Source organism: Podarcis pityusensis, assembly GCF_964106645.2.
Source record: "Podarcis pityusensis genome assembly, chromosome: 5".
In the NCBI taxonomy this organism is placed as follows: domain Eukaryota; kingdom Metazoa; phylum Chordata; class Lepidosauria; order Squamata; family Lacertidae; genus Podarcis; species Podarcis pityusensis.
Genome location: NC_138032.1, coordinates 27,193,674 through 27,208,119, shown reverse-complemented (window position 1 = coordinate 27,208,119; position 14,446 = coordinate 27,193,674). Strand labels below are relative to the sequence as shown.

At 48.1% G+C, this 14,446-nt stretch overlaps 1 protein-coding gene across 1 annotated transcript; it reads left to right on the top strand.

Annotated features, from left to right (window-relative positions):
• Nucleotides 1-7,431: 7,431 nt before the first annotated feature.
• Nucleotides 7,432-10,443, top strand: CHST2 (carbohydrate sulfotransferase 2). The gene has a single exon (XM_081008158.1). It carries the CDS (start codon nt 8,599-8,601, stop codon nt 9,922-9,924), a length of 1,326 nt encoding a protein of 441 aa, XP_080864284.1. The 5' UTR covers nt 7,432-8,598; the 3' UTR covers nt 9,925-10,443.
• Nucleotides 10,444-14,446: the final 4,003 nt, after the last annotated feature.

Here is a 14,446-nt window from a genome sequence, read left to right as displayed (position 1 = left end):
TTTGAAATGCTAGGTTGGCAGGAGCTGGGGCAGAGCAACGGGAGCTCACCCTGTCGCAGGGATTCAAACAGCCAACCTTCTGATCAGCAAGCCCAAGAGGCTCAGTGGTTTAGACCGCAGCGCCACCCACATCCCTATCATAGATTTGTAGAGTTGGAAGGGAACCCAAGGGGGTGCCTTCCTGCCTCCTCCCCAAAGCCTATTATCATCATCCTCAGCAACAACAACATCATCATTTAATTAAATTCATTTACTGCCCTTCATCATAAGATCTCAGGGATGTTCACAGAATAAAATACAAGATAAAAACACCCAGTAAGCGCTTACTTTGTGAAGGATCCGACAGAGGCCTGAGGTACCCCTGCCTCCTTCCCAAAGATTTCTCAGCCTTGGGAAGGAAGCATGAGGGCTCTTGGACCCTCCTTCCCAAAGCCTGGTGCCTCCCTTACCAGACTTTTGGAAGGCACCACAAGGGCCTTGCATAGGATGCTATATGACCCAGGTCCACCCCGTCCCTGGCCATTGAATATGCTGGCCTAGACTGATGGGAGCATCTGCAGGGCAGCACATTGGCTACTCCTAGTATACAAGATGGAACAGTCACACCTAATGGATACATATCAAATGTGTGTTATGTTCGATGAATTTTATATTATGCTCTCTGGTTTCATTTCTATTGAGTTTGTTTACGTACAGGCATGCTGTTTATGCATTTGTCCTGCTATTATGTTAATCACTTGACATAATTTTATTCTATTGTTTATATATGCTTTTTTAAATCTATGATAAACTGCTTTGAAATTTTCGGATAGTAGGTGGTCTATAATTGTAAATAATAAATTAACAACTATTAAATGATAATAACCCCCCTCAAGATTAGCAGTAAAAATGAATTGCTAACCCGACCCTAATTTCTCATGCTGGCTCTTGCTGCACTCCAAGGGGACACAGGGACTTGGTTTAAATAAAAGCTACCAATCTTAGGGGCAGGGTCTTCATATGAAGGGAGATAGTTCAGAGCTGATTCCTAAATTTCTCCTCCAAGGAGCTACTGGCGGCGGTAAATGAAACATGGGGGATACAAAAGCAAGGCATAAATACAATAAATTCATATTAAGAAACAAAAAGAGAGAAAAGAAGGTTATAATGGACAAATGGGAAATATAAGCTCCATGTTATTTAATTGAAATAGGAATGAAAAGGATGTTATTGATTCATTCCTCCAACTTTCAGGGGAGTTCGTTACATAATGATTTCTGTGACAAGGCATCCCCTAAGGCTGCAATCTTAAAATGCACACTAGAAGGTAAGTCCCTGCTGAAAACAGTGCTACTCCAGAGCAAACATGCCTAGGTTTGCACTCTAGTGCGAAATCCTAGTGACATCTATTCATAATAATAATAATAATAATTTTAATTTTTATTCAGAAGTAAATCCTATTGCGTTCAGGGAAGGTTACTCCCAGGTAAACCTTAGGCTGCACTTTTGAACTCTCTTACTTCTGCGGAGGAAGCCCCGGTGAGCTTATTTCTGAGTAGACGTGAATGGGATTGTGTTCTGTCTATTTCCCTTTTTTTCATGGAGATCCATCGCATCCTGGTCACTGTCTCTTCGAGCTCTTGCCGTCGGGACGGAGATACAGGACGATGAAGACAAGAACGAGCCGTCTTAAGAACAGCTTCTTCTCCAGAGCGATCTTGGCCCTGAATGGGAAGCCCGGACTTTGAAAGTCATCTAATCTCCCTTGCTGTATTATACTGTATTGATTAATTAGAGTTTTTATGGAGCAGTCAAGTAATTTCGTTGTCCCCGAAGGGGGCAATGACAATAAAGATATTATTATTATTATTAAAAAAAATATGTTATAGTTAAAGGCAGTGGCTTGACAATGGACTGGTGTTTCTTTAAAACTGCCTGAATAAGGCTCCGAATCCTCATTTTCTTACCAAGCAGGAACGATTTGGACACCAGAGGGGGCAGATGGCGAAAACAAGTGAATAATATAGTCTGCAATACAAATCTGAATTTTCCATTTAACCTTGCTGTTATGATCCACATATCCTTCTGCAGAATAGATAATACGATACAACGCTGAAGACAAAACATATACCAATATTCTAACAGAGAAGTCGCGTGTTAACAAAAGAAGACAGTTAAAATGCAAAGACCGATACATCTACGAAAGATAGATCAATCAATCAATCATATTTTGCAGCTTACTGTTAATTCAGTAGAAGGCAGAACTTCACATGAGCAAAAATGCATTTATGCAAGGAAAATGAGCCTGCTTCAGAAAGCTAATGAGGTTGCTGAGTCTGAGCCAGAACTGCATACAAAGCTAGGCAGGACGAAAGCCAAGGGATAAAGATTTGACACAGGACTTTGAAAGGGACCAGGGAAGACTCGCAGTAAGAGTGAAAAAGTGGGACTCTCTTAATAAAGGCAACTCTGTTACTGCAATTGCTGAAGTTTAGGATTAGGATATTACACTTCAGTGTACATATCTCAATCTGTGATTAACTGAACACAATGATTAACACACTGTAAGCTTCCTTAGTCTGGCTATAGAAAGGGTGATGCATCTGAAAATATCCCCTGTGCAGGGAACAGCTGTTGGTCCATCTCTGGGGTCCCCAGTGTTGCCGTCTGCGGGTGTCATGGTGCTCTTGAGTACAGTGGTACCTCGGGTTAAGTACTTAATTCGTTCTGGAGGTCCGTACTTAACCTGAAACTGTTCTTAACCTGAAGCACCACTTTAGCTAATGGGGCCTCCTGCTGCCTCCGCGCTGCCGGAGCACGATTTCTGTTCTCATCCTGAAGCAAAGTTCTTAACGTGAAGCACTATTTCTGGGTTAGCGGAGTCTGCAACCTGAAGCATATGTAACCTGAGGGTACCACTGTACTTCCTTGGCTGCCCACGAAGCCTGTGAGTCCCTTCTCCCACCCATTCACTGACCCCCTTCATCATGAAGTGGTGGTGGGGGCGTTATCCCAGAAACAGAGGTGAGAGAGACAGAGAGAGAGACGCTTGGACTACTAGCCCTTGCGATGCTGATCCAAGCTGCGGAAAGCATATAAGGCTGAACCAGGAAGTGGGATGAGCATCGCTTTCCCTACTTCCTCTTTCAGCTCTGTGTAGTTTTCTCTTTCTCTTTTATTGCTTTTCTTTTGAAAATTGGATTTACAAACACTGAAGACCAAACTCTGTGAGAACAGAAATTCACAGAAAAACAGAGACCCACGGAAACAACTAGTTTTGTTTCCATCCTCCTCCCGTCTGATTGGGCTGGAAGTAAGAAGGGAGGCAGGTGGAGCCTGGCTGAGAGCACACTGAAGTTGGTGGGACAGTGCTCCCCTTGGCCTAATGGACTAGCCTCCATTGGATGGCAAAAAGCACAGATAAAAACTTACTTGGGCAAGAGATTCCTGCATTGGAATCTAAATGGCCTAAATGATCCTTGTGGTCCCTTCCAACTCTACAGTTCTGTGATTTGATGGAAGGCTCGTTATGCAGGGGACGCGGGTGGTGCTGTGGGTTAAACCACATAGCCTGGGACTTGCTAATCAGAAGGTCGGCGGTTTGAATCCCCACGACGGGGTGAGCTCCCATTGCTCGGTCCCTGCTCCTGCCAACCTAGCAGTCCGAAAGCATGTCAAAGTGCAAGTAGATAAATAGGTACCACTCCGGCGGGAAGGTAAACGGTGTTTCCGTGCGCTGCTCTGGTTCTCCAGAAGCGGCTTAGTCATGCTGGCCACATGACCTGGAAGCTGTACACCAGCTCCCTCGGCCAATAAAGCGAGCTGAGCGCCGCAACCCCAGAGTCAGTCACGACTGGACCTAATAATCAGGGGTCCCTTTACCTTTACCTTTACTCGTTATGTAGAGCTCCCCTTGCCCCCAGCAATGCGTTGTTTCCAGGAAGACTCCTGGATAAGAAATGGAGCACTGAACAGATAGACTCGCTTGACAAGACCAAATGTAACCAGAGATAACTTTTCCCAACAGGAGGAGGTGGGACTACCACTGGTTTGAGAATAATGCAACTAAAAGAGATATTAAATCAGAAGATTGATGCCTGAAGTGAAGTGTAACCCTAGTTTAAGTGCTATTTCTTTACAGAATAAACAACATTTTAGTTCAGGATAATCCAGAAACAACCGGAATGCAAATGGTATGCTTGAAATATGTGTAAATGTGGCACCCGGATCTCTATGTTTACAGAGAATAAATATTTACTTCCTTAAACATTGAAGGTGAATGCATCAAAACCACAATGCGTGCCATGTGAGACACAAAGGAAGCAATTTAAAATCTGTGTAGACAAATGAGGAATAGCAAAAGCCTCTTTATACTCGCATTAAATAAGGAGTTGTAGGATAGCCTTGTACTGATGAAGAGGAAAAATGCAAGCTGGAGGGCAGGTCTTTGCAACTGGCAGAATATGTGAGTCTGAGTTACATTCTAAAATGCAATACCATAAGTATATTATTCCTGGATGTGCTCATCAAAATCTAGGTTTTTAATGTATAATGAATCTATACTGTTTTCCAGCAAGCATAGCCTGAATTAATAGTATAATCTTGCATACCTGTGTCAGGCGGTTTTCCTTTTTCAAGATGGTGAGCACCGAAGCTCAGGCAGCACCGAAGTTCAAAGAGACAAAACAATGTAGTTTGGACCACAAAGGGTTCTCTTTCATTGGATTTGTGTGTATTTTGAAGATGCAACCCCCCCCCCCCCCCCGGAAGATGCAATTTTAGAGTGGGTGTATGCATGTAAAAAATGATGTTCTACATGAATAAGGGCTGGATCCAGACTTAAGCCAGACCCACTGAAATCAGTGGGACTTTAAGTTAGACCAATCCTATCCACCCCCATCCCCTTATCACATACATACTATACAGACCTGATTGCGTTGCATTCAGGATTGGACGCAGCTGCTGCATGAAAAACCTAAGGGATGCAATATTACAGTGTGCGAACATCTTCCCTTTGTTTCTTGTTTACTTCACTTAATAATAATAATAATAATAATAAATTTTATTTATATCCCGCCCTCCCCAGCCGAAGCCGGGCTCAGGGCGGCTAACAACACTAAAATAGTGCAACATTATAAAAACATCAAAGAATTAATTAAAATCAAAATTGATGGCAACCATAAACTAAAGTATTGTAAAGATTGCCAAAGGAGGGAGTCAGGCTGCGCCCTGACCAAAGGCCTGGTGGAACAGCTCTGTCTTGCAGGCCCTGCGGAAAGATGTCAAGTCCTGGAGGGCCCTTGTCTCTTGTGACAGAGCGTTCCACCAGGTTGGAGCCACAGCCGAAAAAGCCCTGGCTCTAGTTGAGGCCAGCCTAACCTCTCTGAGGCCTGGGACCTTCAAGATGTTTTTATTTGAAGACCGTAGGTTCCTCTGTGGGGCATACCAGGAGAGGCGGTCCCGTAGATACGAGGGTCCTAGGTCGTATAGGGCTTTGAAGGTTAAAACCAGCACCTTAAACCTGATCCTGTACTCCACCGGGAGCCAGTGCAGCTGGTATAGCACCGGATGAATGTGATCCCGCAGCGAAGACCCCGTAAGGAGTCTCGCTGCGGCATTCTGCACCCGCTGGAGTTTCTGGGTCAGTCTCAGGGGCAGCCCCACGTAGAGCGAGTTACAATAATCCAGTCTGGAGGTGACCGTCGCGTGGATCACAGTGGCTAGGTCAGGGCGAGAGAGGTAAGGAGCCAACTGCTTAGCTTGGCGGAGATGAAAAAATGCCGCCTTTGTTATAGCTGCAATCTGCGCCTCCATGGAGAGGGAGGTATCGAAGATTACACCCAAACTCTTAACGGACGGTGCTGGCATTAATTGCACCCCCGCAAGAGATGGGAGTTGCCCCCTCAATCCCATATCGTCCCGTCCCAGCCAGAGGACCTCTGTCTTCGAAGGATTTAACTTCAACCGGCTCCCACGTAACCATCCAGCCACAGCCTTATATAATGACTTATATAAGATACCTCTGCTTTTGGAATGTCGGCACTGACTTTTCAGTCTCATCTTTCAAAATGTTCACAACCACCACCATCTCTGGAGCTAAGTATTTCGTTTCGTTGCGGCCAACTCAGTGCATCTTATGGAATGTCCTATAATCCACAATGCCTCAAATAACCTGTCAGCCTTTAAAGTGCCTCAAGATTCTTTTCTGGGGGCAACAGGCAAAAAGCGCAATCTTAGGATAGCTGTCCGGCCCATTTTAAATAGGAGAAGGGCTGAAGCCCAGGGATAGAACATCTGCCATGGATGCAGAAGGTCCCAGGTTCATTCCTGACATCTGCAGGTACAGCTGGATAAATCCCCTGCCTGAAACCCTGGAGAGTCACCGCCAGTCAGTGTCGACATTATGGGGCTAGATGGACTGATGATCTGGCTTGGCAGATAGCAGTTTCCTATACTCCTAAGCAGCAAAAGCACCTCATGGATCATCTCACTCTCAGCAGTTTCTTATGTTTGTACATGAACATACCACATCTTTCAGGCTGCAATAATATGCACTCTTTCCAGAGATGAAATCCCACTCAACATAGTGGGACTTACTTCTGTGCAAGCACGCCCAGGAATGTGCCCATAGCAATCTTTTGCAGGTGTGCACGAAATTGTTCTGCGTTTTCAGCTTGCCTGTCTGCCTGACTCTACCGTATCCTGCATGAGTTTAACACGGTTGTTTAGAAACAGCAACGATTTTGTTGCTGGGGCTGTTTTTCACAAAATGTATATCCCGCTCGGTTGTAAGGAAACCCCAAAGCTGTTTATATAAGAAGAACGCAACAATGAAATTACCGCCCCTCCCCCAAATAAAAAGATTAAAAGCAACTATTTAAAGCATTCGAAAACAATTAAAACCGACGGTAAATTAAAAACCTGATTTAAACGCGTGTCAACATTCCACACGTCTACTGCTGTTCATGCTGGTGTCTTGCAGGAGTAGTAGCAGCAATAGGACGAAACTTTTCTAAAAAGAAAAGCGGAATCTGCTGAATGGATTCCTTACAGAACGGGACTGTCTGACGCGAGCATGCTGGACTGCGTTTCCTTGGAACGAAGCAGCCGCGGAAGATTCTTTTCGGGATTTGCAGAGAAGCTCAGCTGCCTGCACTTTGGGAAAACTTTCCCCAGCGCCCATCTCCCAACGGAGGGGATTGTGTGGCGGGGCGGACTGGAGTGGGAGCAGGCGGCACGCGGGCGGGAGGGGGAGCCCTGTGGCGATGCGGGCAGCCAGCTGAGCAGAGCTGCCCTTCCTTGCCAGCCGGCCAGGCTCCGCGGCAGAGCCTTAAACACCCAGCAGCATCCCTGACCCGGGGAAGGGAGGGGAGGGGCAGGGGAGTCAGCGGCAGGAGTGGCAGGCGCAGCATCCAATGAGAAGGCCCGGAGAGGGCCGCGGGGGCCGGGCGCGGGCGGCTGCGTTGGAGGCTGCAGCTCCTCGGCCATTCAGCAGAGGGGGAAGCGAGCCGGGCGGGCGTCGCTGCTGAAGCGCCGCTGCTATTGCCGCCTCCGCCGCTGCTGGTGCCTCTGGGCTCCGATTGCGTCGCGCTCTCTGCCTGGCGGGCAAAGAAGTGCTTCGCTCCCAAAGTCTCCATGGGCTGGCGATGGAGCGGCGCCGCCTGAGCATTGCAGAGACCTCGACGCCGCCGGCTGCTGCTGCTGCTGCTGCTGCAGGGAGGCCGGTTCTTCTTCCTCCTCCTTCTCCTCTTCTTCCTCCCCTCCGACTGGATCGAGTGCCTGGCGGGCGCTTGGGAGCGATGGGCAGCCGCGGCGGGAGCACGCAAGTCGGAGGGATCTTCTCCAGCGAGCCGTTCGCATCGCCCTAGCGGATCCCCGCATCCGGCCTCGTCTCTTTCCTCTTCCTCCGGCCAGAGCCTGCTGGACCAGCCCGCATCGGCGTAAGGCAGGCAGGCGGGTGGGAGACCCAGGCTGAGCCGGGCGCGCAGGAGGAGGGAGCCTCGGCTGCTTCGCTTGCGCCCGCCACCCACCCCTAGGAAAACGACCCACCAAAAATCAGGCGCAATGCACTTTTCCGGAGATCGGCGGCTCGACGGGGGCCTCTGCAACTTTCCCCGCTCCCCTGGCTCTGCCTCCGCTCCCCGCCTGGCGCTTGGGCTGCAGAGCGGAAACTCCTCGGGCTGGCGGAGGAACTGACTGAGCACCATCCCTTTGCTGGGATGATGCGTTAACTTGGTGCAGAGCAGTCCCCTCCTCCTCCTCCTCTTTTGCCTCCTCTCTGCCCGCTTGGCTGGGCATCTGCTGGCGCTAGGGGGCTGCTCCCAAGTCCTGCGAAGAAAAGAGCTTGGGAAAGTAGCAAGGAAACAGCGGCTTCTTCTTCCACAGAGCCCTGGGGGGAGCTGCCCCATGCCCAGCAGGGTGCAGTGGGCACCCAGGAGAACAGCGGCGACGAGGGGCTGCCCCCAAGGACAGCAGGTTCCCTGAGAGACGGGGACATGCCCTCTCTGCCCGGGAGAAAGCCCCTGGGCGTCCGGACCCACCTTGGCCCAAGCGCCTGCCTGTGATGTGCAACAGTTGGCAGGGCTGGTTCTCCTGCCCTGGCTCCAAACCTCCGCCGGCATGAAGGTGTTCCGCAGGAAGGCGCTGGTGCTGTGCCTGGGCTATGTGCTCCTCCTGCTCCTGACGATGCTCAACTTGCTGGACTATAAGTGGCACAAGGGGCCTCAGCAGTGCAGCGAGCCCTCGCCCGCCCGCCGCACCCCTTACCCTCAGCAGCTGCCTTATTACACCTACCAGTCCCGGTCGGACACTCGGGCCCTCTACGGGCCCCCCGTGCCCCTCGCCCGCAAGCGGCAGCTGGTCTACATCTTCACCACGTGGCGGTCGGGGTCCTCCTTCTTTGGGGAGCTCTTCAACCAGAACCCGGAGGTCTTCTTCCTCTATGAGCCGGTGTGGCACGTCTGGCAGAAGCTGTACCCGGGCGACGCCGTCTCCCTGCAAGGCGCGGCGCGGGACATGCTGAGTTCCCTGTACCGCTGTGACCTCTCCGTCTTTCAGCTCTACAGCACGGCCGGGGCGGGGAAGAACCTCACCACGCTGGGCATTTTCGGGGCCGCCACCAACAAAGTGATCTGCTCCTCGCCGCTCTGCCCAGCCTACCGCAAGGAAGTGGTGGGCATGGTGGACGACAAGCTGTGCAAGAAGTGCCCTCCGCAGCAGCTGCACCTCCTCCAGGAAGAGTGCCTCAAGTATCACACTCTGGTCATTAAGGGCGTGAGGGTCTTCGATATGGGAGTGCTGGCGCCGCTCATGCAAGACCCTTCCTTGGCTCTCAAAGTCATCCACTTGGTCCGGGACCCCCGCGCAGTGGCCAGCTCCAGGATCAAGTCCCGCCACGGGCTGATCCGTGAGAGCCTGCAGGTGGTGAGGAGCAGGGACCCCCGGATCCATCGCATGCCCTTCCTGGATGCTGGCCACAAGCTGAACAGCAAGAAGGAAGGGGGAGGTGGCTCCGACTACCACGCCTTAGGGGCCATGGAGGTGATCTGTGGGAGCATGGCCAAGACCTTGCAAACTGCGTTGCGCCCGCCTGACTGGCTGAAGGGTAACTACATGGCTGTCCGCTATGAGGACCTGGTAGTGGACCCCATCAAGACTTTGCGGCAGGTGTATGGGTTTGTCAACCTGGCGGTGAGCCCGGAGATGGAGAAGTTTGCTCTCAACATGACCAGTGGGCCTGGATACTCTTCCAAGCCCTTTGTGGTTTCTGCCAGGAATGCTAGCCAGGCAGTGAATGCCTGGAGGACAGCGCTAAGCTTTCTGCAGATCAAGCAAGTTGAGGAGTATTGCCACCAGCCCATGGCCATTCTAGGCTACGAGAGAGTCAACGGCCCAGAAGAAGTCAAGGACCTCAGCAAAACCTTGCTCAGGAAGCCAAGGTTGTGAATGGGCTGCACGCCTTCTGCAGAAAAGGGGTTGGATTGGAGAGCGGGTTACAACTTTGCTGAGAATTATGTTTACCTGAGAGACAGAGAGCAAGCAAAACGTGGCTCTTTCATGAGGACATATCATTGAAGAAGACCACCACAATCCTCCAGGGACTATTGAGGATAACATACATCCATGTTTCTCCATTGCTGGGCTGTCAATAATTTAAAACACACACACACACCAGTGAGTATTTGTGAGGCCTCTTTTCTCTCCCAAAGTGTGCAAGGCACGTGATTCAGTATGTACCAGAACCTTTACATACATACTTCTTGTTGTGATGGTGATCATGAAGGACTTGCACAATTGCTGAAGCATTGTTTTTTTTTTTTTGTGGGGGGAGGGTTGGGGCGGCAAGGAGGAAGGTAAGGTGGGGGAATACTCCGTAAAACAGAATTCAGAGGACTGGACTTTTGTATAAATGTTTAAATGTGATATTAATAAAGAAATCAATAAAAGATGCTGATTTTACAATGACTTAACTGTTTGGGAGGTTCCACATATCGATTTCTGCTCATTTTGAATCTACAGGGCATTGCTACAGAAATGTTGCTTGCGTTTTGTTGAGATAGCAGTTGGAAAAGTGTGGATTGCGTGTGGCTGTGTGTTTTACAATGCAACCATCCCTACGAAAGTTAGGGATGTTAAAACGTACCCCTAACAGACTCTGTGCAGGTGGAGGTTTTAATGGCAGATAGAAGTATTTGCAGGAACTTTTTAGTAAATACTCCCAGGTTGAGGAAAAAAAGTAGAACTGAAATAGTTTTAAACTTCCATAGCGATAACATTACAGCCTTTTGCCAATCTGGCAGTATTTGTATTTGCCTTGAAGTTTGGAGGTTGCTGTATGTACATAGTTTACAATGATACCTATTTCAGTTGCGAAATGAAAACAGTTTTTTATAGATATTTCTGTCATGGCATCATTAGACAAGTGTCAAAAGGAAGCAGTGACACAAGAGGCCATTTCTCTGTAGAAAGCTCAAATCACGTTGCAATGTTCTTCTCTTGCATGCACTGATAAGGTGTATTCTGTGAAGCGAAACGTATTGTTCTTACTATGAAGTGATGGGTAAATCCCAGAGTCATTACCATAGCAAGGTTTTGGAGAGACACCCATCCACTGTGATATTTGCAGCCTCTTATAATCATACCTGATAAAAGTAAGAGACTTTCAGCCTTACTAATTTGCCGGAGGAGCCTGGTTTTTTGCAAAAATCCTAAACAATGTCCTTTGATGTGCAGACTGTAGCTACCGTACTTTGTTTCAGTCTTGTTCATTGTTCTCCAAGTGCTTTCTTAAATGAAAATAATTTCTTACAAGGTCTGAGGCTTAAATGAAATCAAATTGTCTCCCTTCTATACTGTGTCAATTAATGAAAATGGAGCTTCCCAGGGACGTTGCCTACTTAGATATTGTGCCGTGAGACAACAGAGATAATTTCTCCAGGGAATATAATGATGAGATCTAGGAAAGCTATTTCTAGGAGTAAGGTACTGAAGAGCGATTGTCTGTGAAAGCTGTGATAAAGTTTCTTATCCTAACAATGAATTTTAGGTTAAAGAAACAGATGATAGACAGACTGCTGAGCTAATATTTTCATAATAGTACAATTGCAGCTTGGGAAAAGAAGCAAATGCTATCTTAAGTCTGCAGCCCTATTCTTACTTGGGAGTAAGCTCCGTTCAGCCCAGTGGGACTTGATTTTCTTAATATTCAAGTTTGGGATTGGGCTGCAAATTAGCCAGTTTCATACAGTGAAGAAAGCAGGGAATGCTGCTGATTATTTTCTAATGATAGTCCTTCATAAGAACTGAAATAATTATTATCACCAACAGCATGAGAAGAAATGCTATTGTGGCAGCTCTGCTTGTAAAACGGAGTTTTAAAAATAGTCCTAATGGAAAGCTTCTAGAGTTTGAACACATCTCTGGGGAAACTGAGTGGTGACTTCAAGAGTTAATTATCAACAACATGTATCTTAATTGAATTATCCTAACAGCAGAACTAAGTGCCTGTTACCACATCAGTATTCCAGGTATTAACAGGATCCCAAGCATTTTGTATGAGGCTGTTTGCCTCACTTCATTTCAATTCCACCTCCAGAGGTACCATTTGATTTCAGGCAATTAAGCCTGCAGTCCCATCTGCACTTATACTTGGGAGCAGGTCTCACCAAATTTAATGGAATGTACAACTTAACTTCTGAGAGTAGACATGCCTAAGATTGTGCTGCTAAATAGTTTTTCCTCACCCTGGTCACCTACTGTTCCATTAAGTGCCTCTCTTCTTCCATTGTATATATCCAGTTCTACCTTTGCCAACCTGGTGCCTTCCTGATGCTATGGACCACTGCTCCCATCAGCTGTGGGAGTTGAAGTTCAAAACATCTGGAGGGCACCAGGTTGGTGAACGCTGTGCTGATTCACGGCTGATGGATGCACTCTGTATCCATAAGCACTGAGATTAAGGAGGTGAGCTCCCTCTACTGGGATTGTGGTGCCTTTCTGCGCTCACTGCCATAAGGAGAGGATGCCGGCTACTCTTCTGAGGGCATTGCCTTGAAGAAAGAAGTCCTGCTAAGTCAAGTGCTAAGGGACTTGGAATATTGGTTTCTGGCTTCCTTCTGCCAGCGGTTCTGCCTCCCTAAGACCAAATCTCATTCACCTTTCTTGGCCAGGAACAGGTGCTGCATTGTTGGGAAAAATGAGTTTATTCTCGAGAGCACGATAAAAAGCACTCACACAGCATATTATGTCCGAAATGCCATTTCAACCTACCATTCGGAAATGTACTTCTGATCCTCAAATAGTTTCCTCCCCGCATCCTGTTCAAATGCTCTCCACCAGAGAGATTTTAGATGTGATACATTTGCTGTAGAAAGCTAAGATCATCTCTAGGGGGAAAGGGGGGGGGGCAGGAAACAACAGCACCAGGTAGGACAGGTTTAACTAGGTGGCATTGGATTTTGAGTTTTATCACTGAAGTGTATTAGAAAAGGATATAGATAACATGGATAAGTGAAAGCATTTTGTGTATTTATTTATAACATACCTATCTTTCAGGCTCTTGTCAAGGCAGGTAGTAACTTTGCTTCCTTATTGCATGCAGCCCGGCGTAATTCCTGTTTGGCTGATGGGAATCTGGTGTGGAGGGATAGTAACTTGCCCAAGGCTTATTGGAACATAACTGTTATGAGTTGGTGGTGGGGTAGGCTGTATGTCTGAGACCCTTCTAATTCCTGGGTCCAGCATGGATTCAATTCCTGGAATAGCCAGGCTAGCTTCCTGGTGAAGTGATGGCCTTCTAAGTATGGACTATTATGGTAACAAAGGAAGTGGCTCTTTGCCCGACAGAAAATGAGTGGCCCGGTCCCTCAACTCACTGGTCAAGACAAAGGCCAGAGTGGAGAGTTGAATTATGTGAGCTAAAAGCTGGAAGCAAAGGCAGCAGGCTGGGAAGACCAAGAGTCAGAGCCATGCCTGATTTCTGCTGGAATTCAAGGCTGTGGCCATGGGAGAATCAAGACCTTATTGGGAAGTTAATGCTGTGAACCCCTCCATGGTAGGCTCAGGTGTATATGTGTGTAAAGAAACCATATATCCTAAAGATACCACAGATTCCGCTGTCCCTCATTCCGAGGAAACATGAACCCTGGGTAAGCGTCTGGAACCCCTGGAATCCCGCACCACTCGGGGATTGGGGTGTAACAATATGAGGGTGTCTTATACTCAGCCTACCCACTGGTTCTTGCTCAGTCATGTCTAGTGTGACTTCCAGCAGCTCCTTAATGTCTCAAGAAATAGACTTTTCCCATGCTTAAAGGGTAAAGGTAAAGGGACCCCTGATCATTAGGTCCAGTCATGACCGACTCTGGGGTTGCGGCGCTCATCTCGCTTTACTGGCCGAGGGAGCCGGCGTACAGCTTCCGGGTCATGTGGCCAGCATGACTAAGCCGCTTCTGGCGAACCAGAGCAGCACACGGAAACGCCGTTTACCTTCCCGCCAGAGCGGTATCTATTTATCTACTTGCACTTTGACGTGCTTTTGAACTGCTAGGTTGGCAGGAGCAGGGACCGAGCAATAGGAGCTCACCCCGTCACGGGAATTTGAACCGCCGACCTTCTGATCGGCAAGTCCTAGGCTCTGTGGTTTAACCCACAGCGCCACCCGCGTCCCTTTTTTCCCATGCTTACTGCTGGGGAAATCTGTAACTAGAGACCACAATCTCTTCTGCATGCAAAGGATGGGCTCTGTGATAGAACTAGAAGTGCTCCTTCCTTGTCAACTAATGGACCTTTCCCATCCAGTAAGGAAAGCTTCCCAGTAATCTGTGGTTGCACGATGGTTATAGGTCCATTTCCACACTTTTATCCCCTGGGTGCTGTGCGCGCGTGTGCATATATATATATATATATATATATCCCCTGGGTTATATATATATATATATATATATATATATACCCTGCTATCTGTCTG